This window comes from Podarcis pityusensis (assembly GCF_964106645.2).
Source record: "Podarcis pityusensis genome assembly, chromosome: 9".
Lineage (NCBI taxonomy): Eukaryota > Metazoa > Chordata > Lepidosauria > Squamata > Lacertidae > Podarcis > Podarcis pityusensis.
The window spans coordinates 26,962,468-26,988,447 of record NC_138034.1 but is presented as its reverse complement, the minus strand read 5'-3'; the positions used below and the strand labels follow the sequence as shown (position 1 = coordinate 26,988,447).

Sequence of the window (25,980 nt, the reverse complement as noted above, 5' to 3'; positions counted from 1 at the left end):
CCTTCTAGAAGAACTGAAATGTATATCTTGCATGTAGTTTCTTTTCATTTAAAGTTTAATATGACATTTTTGTTTATACAATACAAAATCATTCCCTCGGCGTTACCCTGTCTTGGAATGCAACCCGTTGAGGATATACAGCAAGAAAAATGAGATTATTTGAAGGGGGTGGGGGTTAAAAGTGAGACAATCTGCAATTAGTTAACAAAACTGGAGTTACAGTTCAAAGGCATCCAGAAAGTTGTTTGTTGTTCTTGCACTGTGATATCATTCTACGTGGTGTTTCAAAGACAGGATCCTTCTCAGAAAGACCTTTCAATATAAGACAGCAATGTGGAGAAGCAAACAATTCTACGTTTTGAATTGGTTGTAGTCTTAGGTCTGAGGAAAATACTCACTGCAGTCCAGTGTAATAATACTAAATCATGGTTTAGCGTTCTATTAAATGCAAGCAGCTTTGAGTCTTGGGCTTACATATGCTCCCTTTCCCCTCCAGGGGGAGAGAAGGATATTGGAAGCTCCCATTCCTTGTTTGCAGGAAACCACAGTTGGCTGTTTTGTCCAAACGCAGCAAATTCCAGCCTTTGGGTTGCTACTAAATTAGAGCAGAAGCATTCAGTTACTGTTCCCAAAGGCGTGAGGAAGGAGTGCTTGAGCCCAGAGCATGGACCTGTAATGCTCACCAGTGTTCTGTATAAACAGTAGCTGATCAAGCAAAGGTCCCAGGTGCAGAGGGAAAAGTCCAACATTATGTGTGCCTATGTAAGCTTTTAAAAAAATAAATAAATCAGTTTTTAGTACATAGCTTCTTAATCCATCATGCACTTTCCTGCTTGGAGCTCTGCTGCAATCTGTAGAACCTTAAAAGCACAGTGAATGAAGCTTCCTCACATTAACCAATATAAAGAGTTTCTTGGTGATCCACTGACCAAACAAAGTTTCCTTTGAAACTTTCAGACAATTTTCTGCCTTAGACGCTCAAGATTTGAAACTGGAGGACAGCAGAGCAGTTGGTGATGGCTTCTATGTAAACATTGTTTAATGTAATGGAATCGTGGCACTTTTCTGGTTTAATGAATTATTGATAATCAAACTGTGGCTTTTTAGCAATTCTGCATTTATTGCTAATAAGACTAATGGTGAGAGTGTAGGCACCTCCATTAGTACATGTGGTAGTTACTCTTGGCAATTTTAACACTAGGAGCTGTTCCATTTCAAACCCATTCACTTTATGTTATAACTCTCTTGTCTGTTCCTTGTTTTGACAGTTGAATCGAAGTGATAGCGACAGCTCAACCTTGGCCAAAAAATCCCTTTTTGTGAGAAATGCCACTGAACGGCGGAGCTTGAGAGTTAAAAGGGTATGTGCTGTCTGACCATTTGCTGCTCACTTTTCCATTTCAGTGCAAACACTTTGCTAGATTAAAGAATTTATTCCACAAACTGAAGTTGCTTGCTGTGGTTTATTCTCATTGCAGGATGCCCTGGCTTCCCAATAATAATAATAATAATAATAATAATAATAATAATATTTATTATTTATACCCCGCCCATCTGGCTGGGTTTCCCCAGCCACTCTGGGCGGCTTCCAACTGAATATTAAAAACAATACAGCATTAGACATTAAAAACTTCCCTAAAGAGGGCTTCCTTCAGTTGTCTTTTAAAAGTAAAATAGTAAAATAGTTGTTTATTGCTTTGACATCTGCTGGGAGGGCGTTCCACAGGGCAGGCGCCACTACCGAGAAGGCCCTCTGCCTGGTTCCCTGTAACCTTACTTCTCGCAATGAGGAAACCACCAGAAGGCCCTCGGCGCTGGATCTCAGTGTCTGGGCTGAACAATGGGGGTGGAGGTATACAGGACCGAGGCCGTTTAGGGCTTTAAAGGTCAGCACCAACACTTTGAATTGTGCTTGGAAACGTACTGGGAGCCAATGCAGATCTCTCAGAACCGGTGTTATGTGGTCCCAGCAGCCACTCCCAGTCACCAGTCTAGCTGCCGCATTCTGGATTAATTGCAGTTTCCGGGTCACCTTCAAAGGTAGCCCCACGTAGAGTGCATTGCAGTAGTCCAAGCGGGAGATAACCAGAGCATGCACCACTCTGGTGAGACAGTCCGTGGGCAGGTAGGGTCTTAGCCTGCATACCAGGCGGAGCTGGTAGACAGCTGCCCTGGACACAGAATTAACCTGTGCCTCCATGGACAACTGTGAGTCCATAATAACTCCCAGGCTGCGCACCTGGTCCTTCAGGGGCACAGTTACCCCATTCAGGACCAGGGAATCCCACACACCCACCCGCCCCCTGTCCCCCAAAAACAGTACTTCTGTCTTGTCAGGATTCAACCTCAATATTTGAATGAAGCCCAAAGGAAGTTGTGGCGCTGATCTTTTTTTTTTTTTTTTAGCCCAGTTGTGCTTTAGTTGTGCTCAGATTGGGGAAACAATGAATTGAGCTAGAGAACGACCTGAGTCAGAAAATCATGGCTGCTGCCAACAAGCTTTCAGGTGGTTGAGAAGAGGGCACCATTTGCTGTGGGGTAGTGCCTGGGGGAGTGGGGACTAAATTCCTATTTAATTATTTCTGGGTCAGCCACTTTCTGCCTACAACTTACCCTCCACCTAATACCACTATGAGTAAAATTCCAGGCAATTGCATTTCAGTGCCTAGTAGAGTCGGTCGGCATCTTGGATTTGCCACCACTGCTGAGCACTTGGTGGGGTGATGGTCACTGCCACAAAAACCAATTCCAAGGATGTGTTTCATGGTGTAGTACAAATTTAAAAAAGGGGGGGGGAGAGTTGAGCAAGGCAGTTGTTGTGGGTCTCATGAAATGGCACTTCTCCACAGACCTCCTCAACCTGCCCCTTTCCCTGCATCTACTGCTTTTCCCTTCAAGGTGGTAAATACTGTCTGGGAATCCCAGATGGAGGTGGAGGCTGCAGGTACAGTAGTGGATGAGAAAGGAGTTTAGGGCCTTCCCTGTTGTGAAATTTGTCCCTAACATGTAATGGTCTTTGCCTGGAATCATAGAGTTGGAAGGGACCCTGAGATCATCTAGTCCAACCCGCTGCAATGCAGGAATATGCAGCTGTCCCATATCAGGACCAAACCTGCATCCTTGGCATTATCAGCAGCCTCTCTAACCAACTGAGGAAAAACTTCTTAATTTTCAGGACAACTGAAGGATAATGGAACTGTGGTATTTAGTCTGACCACAGCTTTGTGTGCATAAATCTGTACACCAAGTACGTACATATGTTTAATATTATTTATTGAACTTTGTGTTTTTTAATGAAATGTAAACTAAAAATGACTTACAATATAACATAAAAATGAAAACCAATATAAAGCTAAAGCAAAGTAAAAACTGAAAACACTGATATACAGGGGAAAAGCTGTCTAATACAAAAAGATAAATAAACTTAGCATGCTTTATGTAGGTATGCTGACATCACCTTGAGAAGTTTTCATTCCTGGTTTTAAATTCGTTCTTATGTTTTTGGGATTCCTGAAAACTGTAGCCTGCCTGCCAGCCTAACATGCGAAGAGCAACGCAAGAGTGCCCTGTTCGCACCTCTCTGGATTTGGAGCTGGACCTCCAGGCTTCTCGCACACGGCAGAGTCGCCTGAATGACGAACTGCAGATGCTGCGTGACCTGAAGCAGAAGCTGGAGGAGATGAAAGCGAGAGGAGAGACAGAGCTTCCTCCACGGGTGCTGGAGGATGAAAGGTTCCAGAAGCTGTTGAAACAGGCTGAAAAACAGGTAGAGACATCAAATTGCTCATCTCTAAATGAAAGGGAAGCATGCACATGAAGGTACAATGGGATATAGCCAGGGCATTTTTTCTTAAAAAATGTTTAGGGGTATTCTCATTTTGGCTGCTCCCCCTCCCCACAACCCCCGGACGAGGGACTCAAGGCGGAGGCGGCGCTGAGAAGATGGGAAGACTCCCAGCGACAATGGTGGCAGGTCGGCTTGAGCGAGGAGGGGCGAGTGCTCGCCGGCTGGCTCTAGCCCGGCAAGAGGAGAAGGAGGAGCACGCAGCTGCCCCAGACTCTCCTCCCCGGGCACCAGTGGGGAGAATGACGGCGCTCCAGTCTGCACTGCTACTGCGGAGACAGCTGGCATGTCAATCTGTCCGTCAATGGTCGGGGCAACACAAAATATTTAGGGGTACATGTCGCCCTAGAAAAAAAAGCACTGGATATAGCCAATGATGTTGCTTAGCTGATGGTAAGGCTTCCCGGCAGTTGCCCTGCGCCCCCGGTGCCTCTCCCTTAAATCAGCAAGTCGAAGTCGCTAATGGAAGAGGAACACTGGATGCAGTCCAATGGGCTTAAGCATACCTAATTCTGTTAGATGTGGGCTATTATCTCCCATACATAAGAAAAATGTTCCAGTTGGTATTTTGTCCCCTCACCCCCACCCTTCAACTTATTTTAAATACAGTGGTATCTTGGAAGTCGAACGGAATTCATTCTGAAAGTCTGTTTGACTTCCAAAACGTTCAGAAACCAAGGTGCGGCTTCTGATTAGCTGCAGGAAGCTCCTGCAGCCAATCAGAAGCCGCGTCGGATGTTCGGCTTCCAAATAACGTTTGCAAACCGAACACTTGTTTCCGGGTTTGCGGCGTTGGGAGCCAAAACGTTCGACTTGCTAGGCGTTCGCGAACCGAGGTACGACTGTATCTAAGTTCTGAAGTTGATTCTTTTTCTTAATACTGAGTGCATTATAATTTTTTGAAGAGCTAGAAATAAGAACCTATTCTGAAGTCTATAAAATTCATTTTTTACTGTTCAAGTCTATGTACTTCTATAGATCTTCAAAAGCTTGCTTGGATCACCTTCTGCAGTTTTGCAATGTTTACTCCAGAAGGCAAAGCTGTGCTTACTGTAGAAATTCGGTGTCCATTAAAATGCAAAAGTCAATAGGCACTTTAGGGCTTTTAGTGTACTAAAGTAAAAAGTTGAGACAGGCAGTAAGATACCAAATACTTTATTAACACAGCAGGGGGGCATTTAATAAAACTAATCAACATCACAGGAAGTAAATAAATGAAAGATGGTTTGGGGTGTTTGAGATATTAGACACTCTTAATTGCCACAAGGGTTTTCAAAACACTTGGCTGAAGAACATTGCCTGATTATAAAATCCAGACCATACCTGCTTCTTAGTTCATCCTAAGGACTGATTTTAAATGAGATACTGGGTGTGCAAAAACAGGCTTTGCGTGGCTTGGCATCTCATTTAAAAAGCTTTCCATCCATCTGCCAGCCTCTGCGACGCAGAGCTTGCATGCCAATAGAGCTGCCTTCTGGGCCATAAGCTTTAGATGCACCAGCACATGGATTAAAAGCCCTTTAAAGGACATGCCAGGAAGTGTGGAGTCCTTTTCATGCATCTTGTTTAAAAATTGGCCCCAAGTCATTTTAGCTGCTGTGCCAATATGTCTTATTTTGTAAAATGAACAATGCACAACTTCCAGCTGCAGTATGCACACCTCTCCTCTGCTTGCAAGTCCACCCTGTGTCCCATGAGCATGTTGTGTTGAAGACATTTTGTGAGGTTCTCTCTCTCTCTCTCTCTCTCTCTCTCTCTCTCTCTCTCTCTATCTCTCTCTCTCTCTGGCTTCTTGAATCCTGTCATATTGTCATTTGGTACCTGTTAGCTGTAATTTTGTTCCCTCACCAGGCTGAACAATCAAAGGAGGAAAAAAAACAGGGTTTAAGTGCTGAAAAACTGATGAGGAAAGCGTCGAAGGATGTGTGCCGGTTGCGAGAGCAAAGCCAGAAGGTTCCGCTGCAGGTGCAGTCATTCAGGTAAAGAGACCCCTGATTCCTTGGAGCTGGAGAAAAATCTGCGACAGTTTCTCAGTTGGCCTTCCCATCTTATATATATGCACCTTTCTAGAATTAGTTGATGCCATGGGATTAACTATTCAATAAGTGCAATTCAGCTGTCTTCAGGGCATGCTTTGTGATGTGGTTTCTGAGCATCGGGAAGAAGGTGCAGTGATTGGAAGTGGAATCTGCAGCTCTGAGTGCTGGAGCTAAAGGCATTAATGGTTTCATCAGTAAATCCTCACCCCAGTTTCATCCATTTATGAGCCAAATGACTTCAAATAATTCAGAGGAAACAGCCAACCAAATAGACATAGCCAACCAAATAGACATAGCTCTGTGATTCCCCTTGGCAGAATGCAAGTACAGTGGAACCTCTACTCACGACCACAATCTGTTCCAGAGGCCCATCCTTATGGCGAAATGGGTCGCTGGTAGAAGCGCCGTTGTGCGCAGGGACATTCGGTGGCAGCCCGCTTCTGCACGTGCACGAATCGCGGCAAACCCGGTGTTTACTTCCGGGTTTGCCACGGTTGCGACTTGGAGCAGGATGTAAGTAGAGGTTCTACTGTAGAGGTGTAGTAGAACTGATTTTATTTTTCCCCAACTCCAGCAAGAAAACAGATCTTTTTATGTCCAGAGAGCATGCTTGGTCTTTCTACTGGCTGTAAAGTTCCCTCAGCTCATGTACTGTATTTCTCGCTCTATAAGACGCACCTGACCATAAGACGCACCTAGTTTTTAGAGGAGGAAAACAAGAAACAAAAAAGCAAGCAAAGCCTCTTGAGCGAAGAGGGAGGAGCACTCCAGCTGCGCTCAAGAGGTTTGCGTGGCTATCCCTGAAGCCAGAAGAGCAAGAGGGATAGGTGCACACTGATCCCTCTTGCTCTTCTGGCTTCAGCGATAGCTGCGCAGCCTGCATTCACTCCATAAGACGCACACACATTTCCCCTTACTTTTTAGGAGGGGAAAAGTGCGTCTTATAGAGCGAAAAATATGGTAATCTGCAGCAGATAGAATTCTTGGTTTGTGGCAGGAGACTCAGGTGGTCAATATGCATACCAAATGCATGGGGAACGACAGGCAGGCAGACACAGACATTCAGCTGGCTAAAGAGAGATTTGTCCTGAGAACAAAACCTAAGTGGATTGACAGCCTGAATAAATACAGCAATGCAGAGTTAGATACCAGACTACCTTCCTTAGTAAGGCATGTAGACCCAGACCAGGGGTCTGCAACCTTTAAGACAAAAAGAGCCACTTGGACCGAAGAAAAAAAACCTGGGAGCCGCAAAACCATTGCGACATTTAAAACAGTGGGGAGTGTCGGGGCACACAATGCGCCCCGGAGCCGTGGCAAAGGTGTAAAAGAGCCACATGGGGCTCCGGAGCCGCGGGTTGCTGACCCCTGCCCCAGACGAACAGAATACCATGCGGCCCTTGATAGAGGGAGGGAAGTCAAAGATTCACCCAGGTAGCCTTATTCAACAGTAACTAAGGGAGCCATTGCAAAAGGTTGAGGGAGGGCTGAGGCCTCTGTAATTTGAGCCCTGTTGCAGTAGTACAGTTTAATTAAAAATATTTTTTAAAAATAAATTATACCCCCCCATCTGACTAGGTTGCCCCAGCCATTCTGGGCGGCTTCCATCACATACAAAAACATAATAAAACATCAAACATTAATAATAACAATCTGATCCATTATAAAAAGTTGCAGTAACTTTAAAATATAGTGATAGTCAATAATCCATTTAAATCTAATAGTATATGGTAAAATAATCAGCAAATAATTAAACAGTTTACACTTACCATTTACAATAAGGAATTACTAATTACTAATCAATAAAAATAATGGCAAGTTTCGATGCATAACATACCACAAAACAAACAAAACCATGTAAAAAGATCAAATTGAGAAAGAAGGGCACACAATTTATAAAATTACTTTTAAAAAGATTCCTGATCTCTTCCCAGCTGCTTCTGCTCTTCTCGAAATCATAGTCTGGGAAAGGCTCCCAGGGCTAGAGGCTGGGGCAAGGCAGGTGGAACAGGCATCTGTTGGCCTGATGACCAACAGAAAGTCTCTCTGCCCTCACAGACTTCAAGTACAGTGGTACCTCGGGTTACATACGCTTCAGGTTACAGACTCCGCTAACCCAGAAATAGTACCTCAGGTTAAGAACTTTGCTTCAGGATGAGAACAGAAATTGTGCTCCGGCGGCGCGGCGGCAGCAGGAGGCCCCATTAGCTAAAGTGGTGCTTCAAGTTAAGAACAGTTTCAGGTTAAGAACGGACCCCCGGAACGAATTAAGTACTTAACCCGAGATACCACTGTAATCGGTTTATTCCAAAGGATTGAATTATACAGAGATTTGCTTGGATGGGTGGAAAATTGTTACTCAGTTCTTACATTGCTTTTACTTTGCATGTTGGAGTTCACTGTGATTTTCTTTTTTCTTTTTTTTTAACCACTTAAAATGTATTTCCTCTTTCTTCTTTTTTAAGGGAGAAGATTGCATACTTCACAAGAGCAAAGATCAGCATACCATCTCTGCCAGCTGATGATGTCTAACTATGCTTCTCCCCACAACCTGTTTTTCTACTCGTTCATCTTTTTTATTTTAAGATGACAGTTTTTTGTAGTATAGTCCCATGATTAAAAAAAGCCTACTGTTTTACATCCAAGCCTAGATACTGTTTGTAAAAAAAAAAATACAGTACATTATGTGGTGGTATATATTTTGTGCTGGTAGATTTTATATATATATATACATATAAATATATATCTATATAAAGGCAAGAGAAAGCCTCCTCTCTCTTCCCCTGCCTAAATCTTCCACACCAGAAAACCAAAGTAGAATATTTCTGGTACATGATGCTAATTTTGTACAGTTTGTATGTATTACAGATATGCTACTTTTTTGTAAAGATGGATCAAGGAACAAAGGCTGTACCAAGTGTGTATATCCTGTTGAACTGCACTGTGTTGAGAAATATTGTGTTCAACAGGCGGTTTCGTTTCACTGTTTTTTTCACAAGAGCAGACTGTGAAGATGGCTGTTAGGCCATGCAATATTTTTGTACAAAGTGTGATTTTTTTTGTAGCTAGCAGCAAGCACGAGCCCTCTTCCAAAACAGCAAGACTGCCTCATGCAAACAGGTGCTGTTTATATTTGTGTCACCCACATCGGAACTTTCAATGTTGAACCCAGTTCTTTTCCTTTCTGTCTTGGTATGAAGGAAGCGGCATGGGATACTGAGTTGCAGGAGTATTATTTTGTGAATGTACTGGAGTTTGGGCTATATTTGGGTTTTTCCTAATGTTTTCTGCATCTATAACCTGGGAGAAGTAATATGGGGCAAGTCTGTAACCCTGAAATGTGTCTATAAACTGAAACTACCCAAAGGGCAGCTGTTTTCTGAAATGGGACTCAGGTTCACGCACAAAGTATTTAAACCTGAGCTGAAAGATAAACTGAAATATAAAACTAACCCTTGAATATAAAATAGTTTGTTTAGTATTACAGCCAGTAGCCTGTAGGAAAAGTCAAGTTGATAAAGCCCAAACAGACCCATGCAATTTTCAAAGGAGTGATTCTTAGGAAATTCATTGCTCTTAAGTACCGTGTGTGTGTGTGTGTGTGTGTGTGTGTGTGTGTGTGTTTCTTCTAAGAAAACTCATGATATGAAGCACTTAAAATGATGTGTTTAATTATGGCACAATAAGCATGATCAAGGTATCTATGGAATTGGAACCTTAACTTGTTTAAACAGGAATTTGTATTGATAAAAGGTAAAAGACGATATGAATGTGCTTGTCAGAATTCAAAGTGGTAACAATCTGGTTACTTTTAAAAGAGGCATATATCTGCAAATGTGTCATGTGTATATTAGCACTACCAGTGATGGGCTCTGAATGTCACCGGGAAGCACATTGCTGATCAAGTCTGAGGTCGTCACAGTGGGGCTTGGCAAAGCTCTGTCTACTTTCAGCTTGGCGGCTGCTGTGATGAGCAGCCCAGAGGAGAGCACTTGAGAGAACAAGCAGCAGTGAGCTACTTTTGCTGAATCAGGCCTGAAATCCTATGCACACTTAGTAGAGTGCAAACTCCACGGAACTCAATAGGACTTTTGTGTAGGCATTTATAGGATCAAACTGTAAGCCTCATAAGTATTGCTTACTAAAGATGGGCTTTCAGACACCATTTTGCAAGTTGGCTGAACTGTTTGGAAGCATTTTGATGAGCACAATTAAATGGCTGGTTATGTACATGAATCATAAGTGCACACACTATATATGAAATCCAGCAAGGAAACAAAGGGGCTAGACTATTAGAACACTGACCATTTTGCAACATTTTTATAAATTATGTCATATTTTATTTTTTCCAGAATGTAATTGTCTCATTAAAAGATTAGGGGAACAGAACTAAAATACGTTTGTTGCCATCTTTGGAAATCCTGATGGGGGAAAAACTTGTGCCTTAATTTATTTTTGTAAATCTCCCTAAGTGTTCTCTTATTATGCAGAAGTCTGTGTAATTATTCAGATTCTTAAAATATTACTTCAAACCTGGAGGTAGTCAGTAAACTAACTGTGCCCCCTTTTTCTTTACCTCTCTTTTTAGGCCTAATCTAAACACATACATGCCATGTATTCTGATGAGGTCAATCTCTAAAAGCTAAAGTTTCAAATTGTTTAATATAGAAATGAAGTTTGACTGTTTCAGCTTCTCAGTTTGACAATATAAATGTTTGTAGAAATGATGTATAGAGCTGTATCTTGTGATTTATTTATTTTCAGTCTTATTTATGTACTGCTTAATATAGTTCAGTTCTGGCCATTTAAAATTTACGGGTTAAAAAAAAAGGCTACTGTGAGAAATGTATACAGCTTTCTGGTTTCTTAGCAGAGAAGCTGTTCATACATACACAGAGAGAGAGAGAATTTCAGAGGGAACCAAAAAGGATTCTCTGATAAATCATGAATATTGGCAGAAATAATATTGTTGGTAGTTCTGCAAAATTTGCTCATTTATAAAATGAGAGCAATTGCCACTGCAGTGATACATCTTCTGACTTTGTCAGACTACAGTAATATCCACTCATTTTTAGGAATATATTTTGAACTGTTCTGGGTTTGTTGGTTTGTGTTTTGAACTCAGTTTATATACAGTAATGAAATAACATTGGTGAGACACTGATAAAAAAAAAAATCCCAGCCACATTTCATGTTATACAGATACTGCTTTTATTGTAAGATTTACCCTTCATAGGATATAAGAAACATAATAATCCTCATGTTCCCATTATCAGTACGTTAGTACAGTTCTATATATCAAATTTTAAGTATTACAGGTACAAGGCAATATTATTTTTTAGCCAACTGAACAAAGTATATAGCAAATCATTTATAGAATGAAAATCAAATTTCAACTTTTTGCCTTCTTGTTACATTTAAGTAAAAAAATGCTCAGGACTGAACTAAATATTTAATCAGGTTATATCACGAATGTCTTTCTGTTGCTAATGTTGTCTGTAAACGTGCATATGTACATCACCTAGATTAACTTTCATCTCTGCACTTTCCATGTGTTTCAGTGATTTGGGAAAAAATACAGTTTTTTAACAAAGCTTTTGTGCTCATTTGTGTTCTTTTGTTTTTGTTTTTTTTACAAAAAAGCCCGGAAGTTTTGATTTTTGCATACAAAAGACTCCTTGGTGTTTTTATAAGAATTGGACCATGTAATATTGGTGGTAAAGTGATCAATATTATCAATAACAGTTTGAATTGTATTTTGATACTTATCAGCATACCCCCATGTAAAATGCATGGGCTGGCAGTAATATGTGACAATGTCTGCATGATTCTGTTCTGACAGCCACAACTGAAAAATGGGATGTTATATCAAGACAGTGACCTGACTCTAAAATCCAGAGTCATACTTACATCCTTTTTCTTAGGATATAATTGAACAAAGCTTCTTATTTTTATGGGGGCCAAAGAAATCACTGCCATTTTGCAGAATGGGAAATTCTGTTCAGTCAATATCATTTTTTTACTTTTCTTCTGAATGCTGGAAACTTTTAGGAATAGATTAGGCAAATAGGAACTGTTTAGTTTATAATCTTAAACTCCTGACAGTTTTACCACTATTCCAGCAGAAACAGGAATTCATTTTGTGAGAAATAATTTGATGTTATGCAATATCTCAAGTTATGTGATAGGCAGCTAGTTTTGCAAATCGAATTATCATGGAAACATAGATACCCCAATAAACAAACATAGAATCACTTAAGTTTTGGGAATTTTCACTCAAAATCTGAACATTTTCTATCAGGCAGAAGCTTATTCCTTTTAAAAGAAAAAGTTAAAGGAAGCATGCTTTCCTAAAGTACTTGTTTATCAACATCCCTCAGTCATCCTTAAGATATTAGTTTACCCATGACTGTATTGTCGATTTCAATGTTCTGATGATATCTTGAATTTCTGCCATGACCTAATGGATTGCAGAATTATGATGAATGAATCTGTGATGAAAGATGGGCAGAGAAGCAGGAATCTACTAAAGTAACAAATAAACACTATACCCATCTGGTGGCAATCTTTTGAATAAGTGTCCTACCAAATTTCTGCAATATGGGTACACTAAGTAAACTGGAACAAGACAAACCTTGGAATCAGTCACAATGGCACTTGTGTTGTTGTTTTTTTGTCCCTCTGGTCTCCTTTCTTCAAGCAATTATCCATTCATCACAGATGCTAAAATTCTCTAAATTTTGACTTCTTCAGGCAAAGCTAAAGGAAAAATATTAACATTTTTTACATAATTCTTCTTACATAGTTCCTTCTTGGAATATTCACATGGTACTGTTGGCACCTTGCTTCAAATCATATAAAACCCAAAGCTATTCCAGCCTTGCAAGTTATTAAACACCCTAGCTATCATTTCCTATTAAATACTGTAAAGTTTTCATAAATTGCATAGTCGGAGTTGTAAAAGCTGTGGCGTTAATTTCTGAACTTGCTGCAGTTACATCTTTTGGAACTTATGTTAATACTGGCTATAAACAGATGTTCATATTCTCACACTGAATTTTTACTTGGTTTTGCTAAAGAACATGAAGCCATATTTCATATTTGCTGACATAGAAATACTTTGCACATAAAGAAACAGTGTCAAGCCATTGTTTCAAAGAAAGAAAGCCCATTCTCCACTGAAACTGAATAACGAACTATGGTTGTTGTTTTTTTGGTCTCTATTCAAATAACACTAGTCAATCCCTTTCTAGAATTGCTTTTCAATGTCTGGTGGCGTTAATAAATTAAACAACGTAATACAAAGCTACTTAATAAAAGTTAATTTAGATTGCATGGGACACGAATGAAGCAATCCCGTTCCTTCAAGCTGTAAACTAAAGACGACACTGCCTTCATATAGTAAAATAAATGTAGAATTTATCAGGTTTTAGGAAACACATTGTGATTATGCATGCTTAAAACTCAACTGTTTACATAGAGAAGAACAGCATTGATTATTTACAAGAGCAACATTTAACACATTATCTCACAGGTTGTTTTCTGTTTGCTACTAACTTACATATATAGATATATAAAAATAGGCAGACACTAGAGCGTTCAGATTAGGGAGTGAGGGGGACTTTGCATTTCCCATGTGTTAAGATGAGTCACTCGTTATTCCATAGATGCTATCACTGAAATCATTTAAACATTTTGCCAGTGTTACAGGGCAATTTGTAACTAATATTAAAAGTCTTTTTGCATGAATTAGATTTGTTTCTTGCAGCAGAAACCTACAGGCAGGATACTTCCTTGTACTTTTTGACTTGAAGAAATTCAGTGGGCCATAGAAATAAATTACTAGCTTTAGTAGTATGAAGCTGTGTAATAAGAGGTATCATATTACATTTTTTTCCTGTCTTAACTTGAACTTGGGATGCTTTTTGTTTTTACATTTTAAACGAATCAGATAAAATCTACACAGTGGTGATTTTTTACACAGTCATTTTAATCTCATCCTGTTGGTGAAGTCAACATTCTCAGTTTTGTAATGAGGAGGGTAAAACACAGCTCTTGAAAGAAAAGGCGCAGGAAGAAAATTTAGACGCCCAAGTGTAATGAATCTGCTAAGGAACAAAGAGTCCTTTGAATCTTAATTGGAACAAGGTTCTGGCTCGTGTGTTATAAGTGTCTGAAAATGAAAGAAGAATCCTCCTTTCTGTCTCTCTCAAACCCTTAGGCTTTTGGGTCTGTTGTTACTTTCCAGGTACTGGCAGTTATCTTGCTCTTCTGCCACTGTATAATGGACCGAGGATGTCTGAGCATCAGCAGAACAGACAGTGCAATTTAGCATTGAGCCTCCTAAGATGAGGCAGAATCCAGCAAACCAGCCTACAAACAGTGCTTCCCCAAAGTCCCACCTGGGAACGATGTCTGGAATATTCTCATCCCAGAATTCCTGCACAGTGGTGTGAGCAACCCAGGAGACTGGGACTATGGCTGTGACTCCTGATATCCAGAAGAGTATTCCTCCCAACAGCAGTAACCTCCTCTTTAGGTCCAGTTGTTGTTCACCAATCTTCAAGCAGTCCAGTCCGAAACCTGAGAGCAAGAGGCCTGAAAGTCCTAATCCATTAGATACAAACATCAGAATCCTAGAAATTTTGAGCTCTGGAGGTAAAGCCAAAAAGGAATCGAATTCCTTGCACTGCATTCCCCCTTCTTCTTGAACTACACAGGCTTGCCAGAGTCCCATTGTCCAGATCTCCAATTCATTCAATTCCAAGTTGAGATTCTTCCACTGAGGTAAATAGGTAGTGAGGCAGGATAACACCCATCCCAACAAACAAAATAAAATCCCAGCTAACTGCATCATGGTTCGGTACACTAAAGCCATACTAAAGGCAGAAAACGCCTGGCCGGAAAATCTTGGCCAACTCTATAAGACTTGCTACTTTATATGGCGGCTGCAGCTCTGATGATCTTTAGCTCTTTCATGCCCTGAATATAAACTTTTGCATATTAACCCTTTCCAAGCTCTGAAATGTGTTTTTGTTCTTCCTGAATATAATGTTTCTTGTAAAGGACGAAGGACTCTGCTTAACCATGAGTTAGGTTTTGCGATAAGGATTTGATCTGTTACCTTCCAATTTGCTTGGTAAAATTATATCCCAATGCCTGGTGATTACAAGTCTGAGGATGAACAAAGAACGCTCTATGACCCCTAACCTCAAAAAAACAACAGAAATCTTTGTGCTTCAATACGGATTAATTAGATTTTAAGTGGTGATAAAAAACCAGCTCTGTCTGCAACAGGACTTCATTGTAATGGCTAAATCTGAGATTTCAGGGTTGCAAATCAAGGCCTTGTAAAGAAAGGTATACTGTTTTCCTATAATCTGTATTATTAGACTTCCTCAATATATGTATATATACACCCAAAGGCTTTCCTTCATTCTTCTTTTCTTTCACCACCACAGAGAAGATTGCAAAAGATCTTTTTCATGTGCTTTATATAAAATTAAATTTAAATAGGCTTTGTTATATATCTGACCCTTTTAGAGCACAGTCAAGAAGCAGCGATACATAAAGTAGGCTACAGGATCATTGTAGCTACATTCCTGAAATATCCATTGTCAATGACGGAACATTCCTCGTTTGTTTTAAAAAGTCAATTTTGGTTATCTTATTTTGTTTAGCAGTAGAGCATACCTTGCTTATCCCATATATAAATTTTATTTCTAAAAATATTTATATACTGCTGTATCATAATATATATATATATATCAAAGACCTTTACAGCAATAAAACATAAAGCCATACAATAAACACAAAGAAAAAAGAAGTTAAAAGCAGACATCAATTAACTGTTGTGGTAGAATGTACCGTATTCTTAATTGCTAGCAATGGCCTGGCAGAATAGTAACAGGTGTTTAAAATTTGTGACTATTTTGTGACCAGTTTCTATAGACAAAGCCCATGATCCATAGCGTTGAATGCACAAGACAATCAACTTCTTGTGCTTCTCTGTGCATGGCACTTGTACAAGAACAAGAGTGTACACGAAGACTTAGCTGTGCAAACCGGTTTGCACATGTGGAACAAATCACCCAGATACAGTTCTTCAAAAAGCTGCAAGCACACAATGAAAGCAGTTCCTCTGAATTTAGGGGATCTGTTTCCAATCCAGAGAATATTATTTGTATTATGTTGCTCAGTATATCTGCTTCCAAATAGGGTCTAGAAAACATTTTGACCTAAGGCTATTGATTTATACAATACACTTAACTGTGCTACACAAGAATTCGCACAAAAGCAAATGGCATCAGAAGACTGCATTATAGCATTGTTATTGAATTCATACAAAAAGCTTTACAAATATTATTCAAGGTGCAAGGCTCTGATGGGGGGCGTGCAGATACTACCAAGAAAAAAGCATTGAGTTCATCGATTTTAGTCCCAAAGGCAGGCATCTAAGAATTAAAACACATCAGAAGTTTCAAGTTCAGGGGAATGTTTGTCTAAACTGGTGTGTCTTCAAGAGCCGGTGGAATGCCAATACTGATGGGGTTGGCATTTCACAACACTGGTGCCATGTTATCACAAGCTAGTAATCAGGACATAGCAAATCAACTGGGTTCAATTTTTTGGTCTTCATGCCCTTACTGAGCAGTAGAGGGGGGAACAGTTTTTTAGGTTATTTAGGAGTGTGTGTGTGTGTGTGTGTGTGTGTGTGTGTGTGTGTAAGTAGCAGAACATTAAAACTGACAGAACCTTTAGCACTGCTGGGATATGTACCCAATAAAGAGCACCACCCAGGCTGTGATATTCTATGCCAGCTGTAGCCTCCAGACCAGCTGCAAGGGAAGCTCCACATGGGATGCTTTACACCAGTAATGTCTTGTTTGGACTATTGTTCGTCCAAATAATTCCTGTGCAAGAAAGGATGCAGTTGGCAAAAGCAGCTGAAGCTGATGCTCTTTGAAGCTGATGTTAGGTGCTCTTTGCCACAGAGGCTACATGAGCCTCAATGGACAACGATGAATCCAAGAAAAGCCCCAGGCTGCATATCTGCTCCATCAGATACAGTTCAACCCCACCTAGAATAGGCAAACTCCCCAATTATCAGGCCTGGGAACCCAATTCTCTTACCCACCATGTCTTTGACTTGGCAGGGCTTCAACCTATTGGCCCTCATCCACTCCAGCACTGCAGCCAGCCACTGGCTCAGCTTTCACCGGGCCTCTTCTGACTCAGATTTAATGTGGAAATAGACCTGGGCATCATCAGAATACGGTGTGCCCCAAACATCTTGAGGATTGCTCCCAATGGCTTCATGCTAGATAACATTGGGGGCGAAATAGTGCCTTGCAGTACCCTGCCAATACAGCTCCCAATATGTAGTTATAGAATGCCCTAAGTACTGTTCTTTGAGACTTAGCCATGCAAGTAGGAGCAGAACCACCGGAAAACATTGCCTCCAACTTCCAACCCACAAGAAGGTAGTCCAGGAGGATACCCCACAACTTTGGGCATCAAAGGCATCAATGGCTACTGAGAGATCCTACAGCAAACTTGAGGAATGAGGTTATCACCCCTCTTTTATTGTCCATTCCGGGCCACCCAACCACTGCCACGGCGTCCTTTCTCTTGGCAAATCAAGATGAGCAGGTGACGACAAAGGTTGCAATGTTTTTAGCTGGGTCAATTAGAATAAGATTCACTATTTGACTATTGATTCAAAACCCTAAAATATAATTGACTTTTTATTTCTATTATTGTATTTCTATTATTTCTATTATTGTATATCGTATTGTTGTTTTATTACTATGGCCGATGGCTGACGCAAACAAAGATTCATTCAGATCCTACAGCAGCAAAAGCATCACACACACTTTCTCAGGGAGATCATCCATCAGGGCAAAGTGAAATGAATACATAATATGTTTCTATAGGCTAAATTAATTCATTTTTTTAAAAAAGTTGGTGGTTAGAACACTATTCTGAAAGCGGGGATTTGAACTCCCCTTCTGGGAAGCCTATGGGTTCTTCAGAGCTATATCTTACTCCCCAGGCCACATAGCTGATTGGGTGCTCCAGTTGGAATAGCATTTCTTCCTTTCCTGCCTGGCTCTATCTTTGCGGGAGATGATTTTCAGGCTGCCTATGTTTCATCTTGGAGTGTGTCAAAGCCCTGGAATGTGTGGCCGTTGCAGTCCAGTTGCTGCCCTCTTGTCCTCTGCTCCATGGTAGTCTGCACTAAGGAAGTGGTCTCTTTGTAGCTTTGTGGTTGTTCATTGTATTGGTTGCATATGTACAGGATTGCATATGATACAGCATATGTTGATGTCATAAGGGAAGCTGACTCACCCAACTGTTCTCACACATCAGTTGGTGTGTCCCCTGCCTGGTACAGTAATAAGGGAGACTTGCTGGCATGCAACAACATGACTGGTGGGTAGGAGGGGATATGCTAGGGGTGTCTGTGGGTATTGCTACATTGGCAGAAATTGTGTTGCTTTAGGTCATTGGTAGGCAAACTAAGGCCCGGGGGCCGGATCCAGCCCAATCGCCTTCTAAATCTGGCCCGCGGATGGCCCAGGAATCAGGTTGTTTTTACATGGGTAGAATGTGTCCTTTTATTTAAAATGCATCTCTGGGTTATTTGTGGAGCATAGGAATTTGTTCATTCCCCCCCCCAAAAAAATACATTCCAGCCCCCCACAAGGTCTGACAGACAGTGGGGTCAGCCCCTGCTGAAAAGGTTTGCTGACCACTGGGTGCTGTTTCAGCATAGGATTGCAACTATATTCGCACTAGTGTGAACCCTAGGATAGTGGCTAGCATCTTAGTTGGACCACTGCTTCGCCTGCCTTTAAACAAAGGCCATTCAAAAAAGAAAATATTTAACATCAAGGTAAAAGAAAGCATGGTGGTGCTTTACAGCATATTATGCACCCCCGAAATCCTGTAACAAAACCCAGCAGAATCTTATAAGGAACAAAAGACACAGGAAAGTAAAGATTAAGGTATATGTGAAGCGATGAAAGGTTAGAGTTAAAGCTCTAATCATTTTAGGAATGTTGGTTGTACTTTGCATTAACTTTTTATTACAGTGGTACCTCAGGTTAAGTACTTAATTCGTTCCGGAGGTCTGTACTTAACTTGAAACTGTTCTTAACCTGAAGCACCACTTTAGCTAATGAGGCCTCCTGCTGCCGCTGCGCCACCGCTGCACGATTTCTGTTCTCATCCTGAAGCAAAGTTATTAACCCGAAGCACTATTTCTGGGTTAGCAGAGTCTGTAACCTGAAGCGTATGTAACCTGAAGCGTATGTAACCCGAGGTACCACTGTATAGATTCATCAGGTTTCCCCTTCAAAAGTACGCCACGACATGCTGCAAGTTGCTTCCTCACAAATATCCCATTATACAAATATAAAATGCTATGTTGTTTAAGAGGGCTACCAATCTAGGAATAAACAGCTCAGCGATCACTCTGAAATCCTGCGTGAATAGTACACTCCTGTCATGGAAGTTAATTTAAGCACTTGGACTCGTATCAGTATTTATGGCGTGTATAAAATGTTGCCCAAGAGTACTTTCAAGCTAATGCCTTCAACAATACAACCTGTATTTTGGAGGGAGGTTTGTAACAAAACAGTGGCCCTGTTTCTGCGCAGTGTATACTTGCCCAGTGCACTCTGTCTGCAAGACACAATTTACCTGGTGAGTAAGGAAGGGTTCTTAAGGCAAAATTCATTCTTGTTACAGAGGGAGACATATGAAGCCATGGGTCTGTGGGATCTCTGCATGGCTTTGGGTGTTTTTTTTGGGGGGGGGGTCTCACTCTGAGGTCCTGGTTAGTCTGTCCCCTGCAGCAGTGCAGCTGCGATTCCTGGTGGTAGGTATTTGTGTCTGGAGTCCTGAGGCGGGCACTTTCTGCAGGGTCCTTAGAAGAAAAGTTTCAGCAATATGCATATCCCACTTGGGCATGATCCTTAGCTGTTTGAGCACATTGCCCTTTCACTCATATTTAGGATTTTACCCAGCACACGCACAATGCCCACCACCTCACTTAATGGGGTTGCTCAGCTGCAGCTTCCAGGTTCTGGTGAAATCTCACAAGAGCCGAAGAGATTTCACAGGACTCTCGCTGGAACCCAGAAGCCACTGCAGCTGTTTCTCTGGTGGGGGCACCAGTGGAGGTGACCCTTGGATTCTGCCACCTGAGGTGGCTTCCTCAGTCTACCTTATGGATGGCCTTGGCTTTGTGTGGCATTCATGAGTGTCTGCAGGGAAGAAGGGGCTGAGTGCTTGCCAGCTCATCCACAAGAGGTTTGGAGTGATCTCTGAAACCACTCCTTTTGTGGCTGCCCAATCTCAGACTCGCTGCACTTTTCTGAAGGAGAGCTTTTCTGGACCAACAGGTAGCTCATGTGAATGCTGCTCATTCTGATCCAATGATGCTACTTTTCCAGAAATTACAAGATTTGGAAAGCTTAGAAAGACAATGATAATGTAAATAAAGGAGTGGTGATGCCTTTTTGAGATAGCAGGTATACCCTGCTTTTTGAGGAGCAGATGGGAGCAGTGGCCAAGACTAGAAACCAAAAGTAAACCAGCAGAATAGAAATCACAGACCCTCCAAGTGTCCTTATTCTCCAGGGACAGTCCTGGATTTACAGAAGCTGTCTGTGTTTCTGATTTGATCCCAGAATGTCCTGCTTTTCCTTAGGACATCCCTATTTTCATTGGAGAACTGTTGGAGGGTATGGAGTTCTGAGAACCCCCGAGCTAAGAAGATAAGTGACTATACAAGCTTTAGAAGGTAGCCCTGTATAGGGGAGTTTTTTAAATGTTTAATATATTATTATTTTTATATATATGTTGGAAGTTGCTCAGAGGGGCTAGGGCAACCCAGTCAGATGACAAGGTATAACTTATAAATGGTTGTTGTTGAATAGAATGTCCCTATTTTCATCAGAGGGTATGCTGACATAGGTAGTATAAGTCCTTTTCTGATAAAGTTATACATCCACTGTCAGTATGCTTCTCAATACCAGATGCTGGGATTCACAGGTGAGGAGAGTGCCGCTTGCCAGCTTCCCATGGGCATCTGGTTGGCCACTGTGAGAACAAAATGCTGGACTAGATAGGCTTTTGCCCCACTCCAGCAGGCTCTGCTTAAGTCCTTATGATTGCTTCATTTACTTTTGAAATTAATTAAATTTGCAAATGCCAAAACCCATAATACTGCATATCAGCAAAACTACTCAGTCTGGTTTAAATATAATAGATGAGCTGGGGGGAGGGAGATATTTAATACAGTTTTCTATATAACCATGAAAAATGTATCTTGAAAAATTAACCAGTTTTTCCATCATCCAGCAATGTTTTGATCACTTTTTGGTGGAGAGGTGGGTAAGAGGAATAAAAAAATCACATACCATTATGAACCAACAGCACTGGGAGGGAGAGGAGTACAGAAGGAGGAGAAAGAAGTGTTGCTTCACTGGAGTGGCAAAAAAGGAAGAGGAAATATCAGTGCAAGCCAATACACAATAGGCAAAATGGAGGCTTGTGATCGATGTACTGCGATTATGTCCTCCACAGATCTTTCAAATACAGTGGCACCTCTGGTTACGAACTTAATTCATTCCAGAGGTCTGTTCTCTGGCAACCTTGACCGGGCAGCTGATAAGGAGGGAGGGAGCAGGCTGGGACAAGCTGAAGCTCGCAGAGCCGACAGGAGTTATAAAAATGTTCAGAGTCTTTAAAATGTTTTCCGTTTGTTAAAAATTGGCATCCGGAGGGCAATTAAGATAAGGTTTTTAAAAATAAAAGTGAGCGCCGGAGAGCGTGACTTGCCTCGGCGCCATCTTGGTCAACTCCATCAATCTTTATTTATGTAATCCCCCATCTTGGCCATCGTTCTTAACCTGAAACCGTTCTTAACCTGAGGTACCACTTTAGCTAATGGGGCCTCCCACTGCCACCGGCATGCAATTTCTGTCCTCATCCTGAGGTAAATTTCTTAACCCGAGGTACTACTTCCAGGTTAGCGGAGTCTATAACCCAAAGTGTTTGCAACTTGAGTTGTTTGTAACCCAAGGTACCACTGTACAGTTCAGACTGCAGCCAGTGGGTGGAAATAGGCATGCTTGCAACACTCAGGCTGCCAGAAACAAAATGGTTGTGTTCAGGGGAGGAGCAAACAAGTATACAAAGTGTAACAATCAATACCACCTGCAAAACCTCTCGAGCATCTAACCACCCACCTCAAAATATAGGGGTTTGGTGCTAATAATCTCCCACACCAACACTGTGTAAAATTTGCATTAGACAAGCTGCTGAGCTTGTATAATACACACACAAAAAGAATCTGGAAGCTCAAAGTCTTTTGTAGTCAGTGCAACAGCAAACAGAACTTCGGTATCAACAGGCTGACAGGGCCCTTGAAGAGGCTTAGCCTTCAACTCCCCCGTGTGTTTTGCTGCCTAAAGAAGATGAGTTTGGATATTCTCTGTGGCATAGGACTCTGTAGACGCTGCAGAGGGAGTAGCTGGGAGTTTGAGGTGATGTCAAGTAATATTAAATTTCTGTCAGTTTCATTTGATCTTTGACAGATAGTTCATAAGTAGAAGGCATCACCCGACGGCACCATCATGCCTGTGCAAAATCCCCCCTTGAAATAGAACAAATATGTTCTGTTGCGTTAGTAAAATGCAAGGGCAAGGGTGGTCAAAAATGAATTTCTCCTTTTATTGTTTACAAGGGACACGCAATCTGTTGTGTTAGTTTGGCTATACCCCACAGAAGCATGAATGGAAAAGCAAAGTTTACTGGGGGAGAAGTCCTCAAGGGTAGAAGTTCTCAAGGGTAGAAAAAGTGAGAACTTGGTAGCATTTGAAGGCTGATGAAAGGAAAACATGAAAGGCTCAGTGGCAGGATTGACGCTGTTAAGAACTTTGTTGTAACTAGGATTATTTGAAGAACTCAAAAGACTGAAGCCAATTGAAATATTCACTAACGGGGTGGGGAGGCAGCCATGTTGGGATGGAGCAAGACGCTACCTTTCAGATTTCTGCCACAGGTCAGTGAAAGAATGTTAGGGCTTAAAAGAGAAAGCCAAACGAGGTATTCTCAAAGTCCAGAAGCGGCAATAAATAAAGCAAGCTCACATGATGATCTGCTGGGCAAACAAAAGAAGGAATAGGGTGATTTCTTTGAGGAAGCACCTTGCAGAAATGTTGCAAATTGAAACACAAAAAAGATCCTTTGAAATACCAGATACAGTATGTATTAGATAATTAATATTGTATCCTTGAGATACTTTATGGCCGTGGGCATCGGGTAATAGAGAATATCTAATTTATAAGGACAGTGAGAAAATCTTTAAGGAAAAAAGAGAATTTCTGATCACAAAGGTAAGATGAACTCTATTGTTTTAAGACTTTACATAAGCGGCACCACAGGAGCATTATGGGAATAAAAGTTTGACTTCCCAGTATTTCTGAGCACACCTTGATCTTCTGATTGTTGGCTTCTTACAGGGGCTTTTTCTTGTCCTTATCTCCTTTGGCAGTACAAGACTGCAGTGATGCTACTGAAATGTATGTTGAACAAGCCTCTTAGGTAACTTTCTTTACATCGTTCAATAGACAAGTGTGTTTTATGTGAACTGTTTAGAAAAACGTTGGCTCTTGCATTACTCTTCAGTCTTAAAAGGAAACTCTTGTTTCAGGCCAAATTGCTGATCCTTGTGACATGACAGCCTGATTCATTCCAACATGTACACTGAAATTAAAAGGTAATAACATAAAATTAACAAGGCCATCTCATAGATATACATTTCCATGCGCCCAGGAACACTGTAGACTGGAAGCATAGAAAATGATAGCTCTCACCACAAAACTACAGTATATTGTGACTCAAGAAAGAACAGGATTGAGAAAGCTATTTAAGAAAACCCCCCTCATAATGAGAATGTTCCACAACGATAAGCTCCACTGTTACTTAAGATATCTTAGGATTTTAAATTGTGTATACTAGGAACTGCTGCTTTGTTTGGATCACTCAATTTTGGAGATGTTTAGAATAGGGGTGTTTAGACATGCATGATGGGGGAACAGGATTTTGCCTGCTTTGCCTCTGCTCCTAACAATGCACATTTTGTCATAATGGGGGGGGGGCTATATGCCCCCTTCTGTACAACACCTCTAAGTAAGTGGGAAGCCCTGGCCAAACTCACCTAGATGAGTCCTACCTATAACATCTTCAGGAGCCCATATGTTTGCTCATTTGCACTAAGCTATGGTTTAGCTTTGAATATTGTGTGTGGCTAGTAGGAACAAAATTCTACTCCTTCCCTTATGCATTTACTGAACATAGAGAGGGGTGTTGTTTAAACACCTTTATTATATGCTATGTGTAGCAAAAGGTGTTAATATGATCTACGGTAATAGCACAGAATAGAAATCCTTAGTTAGTGCTCACTTAGCCTATAGGTGGCCAACCTAGTCTGGTATTGGCAGTGACAGTTTGTGGCATTCTTGAACAAGGACAGACGGACACACAGGCTTCGTCATGGCAGAGAGTGTGGCCGGCCAGCCTCTCCATGGTGTGCCGCTACCTCCTCCTGACCTCAGTAGACTAAAGACAAAGCCATCACAATGCATATTTATTGTGGCACTCTCTAATGCTTTGAACTTGATGTGCAGCACAGCTGTCAGAGGTCTACTATCACTGAACCAGCGAACAGTGACTCTCAGTATCTTTGCTTTGTCCCGGTTACAACAGGTTTTCATAAAATGGCCGAACTGTATCAATAAACGTGATTTGCATGATATTTATGTTTTAATGCAGAGATGTAGCTATGGGGGAGAGCTAGCCAGGTTTTTTTGCCTGGGGTGAAGCCTCCAAAGGGGTGCCCTTGAGGCTCCCAGCCTCTGTGTGTGTGTGTGTGTGTGTGTGTGTGTGTGTGTATGCAAATGGTCGTGAGTGGGTGGGTGCCAAACTGGGTCTTTGACCCGGGTGAAATGAATCCTAGTTTTGCCCCTGATCAATGGTAACTTTTGCCAGAGCTGTGGGCAATTATCACACATGGGACAACTGCACAGGCCACAGCAGTGACCAGAGGTGAAAATACTGCTGAGAGGAGTTCAGCAAGAAGAAACGCCATGGTGCACCTGCAACACACAACTGGGCGCCTTCATCTGCTCCACCTGCAATAAAACATGTCTCTCCCATGTCGGTTTCTACAGTGACAGCAGGCGCCGTAACTCACTAATGGTTTGACTTTACCCCCGAAGACGTACTCTTGCATCCCCCCCCCCCCCAGACAGATAGATGCTAACAATAAGAATTGTGACTCGCACTGAATCCTAGGGATGAGATGAAAAATAACAGTGCTGACCCCAGGCAGAGAACACAGTTGATAATTAATTTCAAGGCATCACCAGTTAGTATCTGAATCCAGTCTAGGGGTGTTAAGGGTTCGTGTGTCCCCAAAACGAGTCCTCTGTGTAGAAATTCTGATCCAAATGTATCTAAACATGCTGGAATAGAAAAGCTGTTTACATGGACAGCCACAGCACTCTGCCTAATCCCTTTCTTTGAGTACTTCAAACGCCGCATCTTTTTTCCTCCCCCACCCCTTTTAATAAGTGGGCTCAATTTCTTTAAGCATTTCAAGGACATCATAATAACCAGACCTTCTGTGTTCAGTAACAGGTCCACTGGAGTCGCACTTGTTCTGTGAACTGCTTTGCCTCCTGTGGTGCTGCATAATAAATTGCTTTGACAAACTGGGCATTTTTCCATCTGAACATTAATGTTGGTTTTAATGAATCCTTTATTAGTGGAACAAGTTTTGTTTTTTTAATTTCATCTGAAAACAGCCATAAAATTACAAACAAAGGCTGGTGTTTTTGTTTAGAATCAACTTGAGTGGAAGAGATGAATACATGAAGACCTTAACATTGATTTAAAAGTGGGGGATGAGGGACAGAGCACGTTTTATTTGACAACAGTACATTTTACATTTCTCTCATTTCGAGTGCATAACATTATGTTTGCCTTTTAAAAAACAACAACGGTATATCTCTTGCCTAA

At 41.3% G+C, this 25,980-nt stretch overlaps 2 protein-coding genes and 1 long non-coding RNA gene across 5 annotated transcripts in view; 2 read left to right on the top strand and 1 right to left on the bottom strand.

Moving 5' to 3' along the window:
- WWC2 (WW and C2 domain containing 2) overlaps positions 1-11,476 on the top strand; it is a 116,519-nt gene extending 105,043 nt beyond the window's left edge. For both annotated transcript variants that reach the window (XM_081021689.1, XM_081021690.1), the window contains exons 20-23: positions 1,269-1,361; positions 3,524-3,766; positions 5,696-5,823; positions 8,349-11,476. In XM_081021689.1, coding sequence (XP_080877815.1) covers positions 1,269-1,361; positions 3,524-3,766; positions 5,696-5,823; positions 8,349-8,415 — 531 coding nt within the window. In that variant the 3' untranslated portion in view covers positions 8,416-11,476. The remainder of the gene's footprint in view (positions 1-1,268; positions 1,362-3,523; positions 3,767-5,695; positions 5,824-8,348) is intronic.
- A 2,454-nt stretch (positions 11,477-13,930) lies between these two features.
- CLDN22 (claudin 22) lies at positions 13,931-14,861 on the bottom strand. Its single transcript, XM_081022204.1, has one exon. It carries the CDS (start codon positions 14,759-14,761, stop codon positions 14,093-14,095), a length of 669 nt encoding a protein of 222 aa, XP_080878330.1. The 5' UTR covers positions 14,762-14,861; the 3' UTR covers positions 13,931-14,092.
- Positions 14,862-20,611: 5,750 nt separating this feature from the next.
- LOC308485584 lies at positions 20,612-25,677 on the top strand. Of its 2 annotated transcripts, XR_013990632.1 has the most exons (4): positions 20,612-20,695; positions 23,421-23,502; positions 23,612-23,677; positions 25,594-25,677. It is a non-coding gene; the product is annotated as an uncharacterized lncRNA (long non-coding RNA). The 2 variants fall into 2 exon arrangements; XR_013990633.1 differs by lacking the exon at positions 25,594-25,677 and having other exon boundaries at positions 23,612-25,555.
- The last annotated feature ends 303 nt before the right edge of the window (positions 25,678-25,980 follow it).